This window comes from Seriola lalandi, unplaced genomic scaffold (assembly GCF_002814215.2).
Source record: "Seriola lalandi dorsalis isolate HSWRI2012SDOR001 ecotype SW California unplaced genomic scaffold, Sedor1 jcf7180001974454, whole genome shotgun sequence".
Lineage (NCBI taxonomy): Eukaryota > Metazoa > Chordata > Actinopteri > Carangiformes > Carangidae > Seriola > Seriola lalandi.
Genome location: NW_019445120.1, coordinates 1 through 2,241, shown reverse-complemented (window position 1 = coordinate 2,241; position 2,241 = coordinate 1). Strand labels below are relative to the sequence as shown.

Below are 2,241 nucleotides of genomic sequence, written 5' to 3'. Positions count from 1 at the left end.
GATCCGATGGTCAGGTAATCTCTGAAGACCACGACGCTGTCCTCAAACTTGTTGGTCAGTCTGGGAGGTCTGAACAACAACACACTCCTACAGGACAGGTGAGAGATGACCTTTGAACTCTGAGTCACTGACTGTCACTGTTTTCTGACCTCTGGATAAAGATAAATCAAGAAGCAGGTATTTCTCTAAATATTACACCAGAGTGGAGGTTCTTTTAGACCTCAGGGACTCAAAGTCACACAACACAGAGGAACGTGACAAAGGAATGTCGTACAGGAACTAGTGTAAAGGAAAGCGTCGTAAAGGAACATGACGTAAAGGAATGTTTTGTAAAGGAAGGTGTCGTTAAGGAACGGGACTTAAAAGAACGTGTTGTAAAGGAATGTGACGTAAAGGAACGTGACATAGAGGAACGTGTCACAAGGAGAACGCATACTGTAATAAAAACATTCTCAACTCAAGGTACACTTACTTGCTATTCCTGGAGCATTCAGCTGAATCCCTTTGCCTTCTTCAGCAGGTGTAACTTATATAACCTGTCATGTGACAAAGGTATGGAACTTGATTCAAGTACAGGGCCTGTTGAAAAACTGACCAAAGTTAGCTGAACAAGTTCCACCTGCTGAAGAAGGCCATGGGATGCGGCCAAAAGCCTGTGTGGACTGAGGTGACCCTCAGCAAGTAACAAGTAAGAGAATCATTTCAAACTCACTCAGAGTGAACTCCGTGCCCCTCCCCCAGCTTCAGGTCAGTGGTGTGAGCAAATCTGAACTGTTCTCTGAGCAGACCTGCAGCTTTCAGAAACTCTGACAGATGAGAGCTGTCTGCACCTGAAAACACACCTGGTTCGCAGGAACACAGGTTGGGCCACATCATGTTACACAGTTAACATAAAGTCATGTAATGTAACATGACGTAAAGTAACAGAACATCATGTTGTCTCACCTATGATACTGGCATCATAGTGGTTAATGAAGGTCTGGAGGTCTTCCTCTGTCTTCAGGTGAACTGAGTCTGGACCCGTTTGCTTCTTCATGTAGTGATAGATTCCGTCTGAACACACATTTACACAGTGTCAAATTCTGTTTGTGTATTTATCTTATTAGTGTGTGTGTCTTATTTTTGTTACCTGCTGTGCGAGGTCCGTCGTAGGGGGCAGAGTCTCTTCCACTCCTAAAAATCTTAAGAGTGGGATAACCGGAGACCCCAAAACGACCACAGGTCTCTGAATGAGCTGTACAGTCCACCTGAAACAGGTGAGGAGAGACAGGTGACACAGATAGGTGAAGAGAGACAGGTGACAGGCAGGTGAAAAACACAGGTGAGGAGACACAGGTGACACAGATAGGTGAGGCGAGAAGGTGAAACAGATGTGAGGAGAGAAAGGAAACCAGCAACTCAACTTTTTTAGACCAGTTTCAATCTGATTCACAGAATCATTGTTTCTCTTGAAAGTCCAACTCTTCTCATTTAACTGACAGTGTTAGCATGTGCTTAATGTTACCTTTGCTAACTGGACAGTTCCCTTCAGTCTGGTCGCTGCTTTCTCAAATTCTGGAGCCAATTTCTTACAGTGACCACACCTGAGAGGAAGAGGAGAGATGAAGACAAGAGAGGGAATAAAATGAAGAAATGGTCGGGGGCAGATTAAAGATAGGAAGAGGAGAAGAATGGGAAATGGGGAGGAAGGAGATATAGCAATTGAAGTGGAAGGAAAAATTGAAGGTGATGAAGAAGTGTAGGAGAGGGGAGAAAGAAGGAGGGGAGATGAAGAAGTGAAATAGAAAAGGGGAGAAGGGGAGGAGGAGGCATGGTGGGAGATGAAATAAAACGAAAGAAAAAAAGGGGTGAGGATAGAAGAGGGAATGGAGATGAAAAAATGGAGGAGGGAAGGATGCATGGAAGTAGAACAGGTTACAAATGAGGAAAGAGGTAATCAAGGAGGGAAGGATGTAAATATGGAGATAAAGTGATGATGAAAAGAATTAGAAAGAGAAATAAATGGAAGGAGAAGAGTGGAGGTCAGAGGGATGAAAGAGGGATGAAAGAGTGAGAAGTGGTGAACGGCAGAGGAGGATGGATAGAGGGATGAAGGAGGACAGGTTAACACAGCAGTTTATCAGTCCGCCATTCTCTACTTCACAACAGAAATGCATTAAAACCGTATTTTCTGAGCTAAAGATGCTAATGCTAATATGCCCTCCGTTACCACGGAGCGTAGAATTTCACCAGCATGGTCTC

At 44.2% G+C, this 2,241-nt stretch overlaps 1 protein-coding gene across 1 annotated transcript; it reads right to left on the bottom strand.

The window, feature by feature from the left end:
• Positions 1-5: 5 nt before the first annotated feature.
• On the bottom strand, positions 6-2,238 carry LOC147820263 (protein disulfide-isomerase A3-like; the record flags this gene model as incomplete). Its single annotated transcript, XM_087173455.1, has 6 exons — positions 6-87; positions 713-842; positions 946-1,053; positions 1,130-1,247; positions 1,505-1,583; positions 2,210-2,238. Coding segments are annotated over 6 exons (546 nt in total), but the record flags the coding sequence as incomplete, so codon positions are not given.
• Positions 2,239-2,241: the final 3 nt, after the last annotated feature.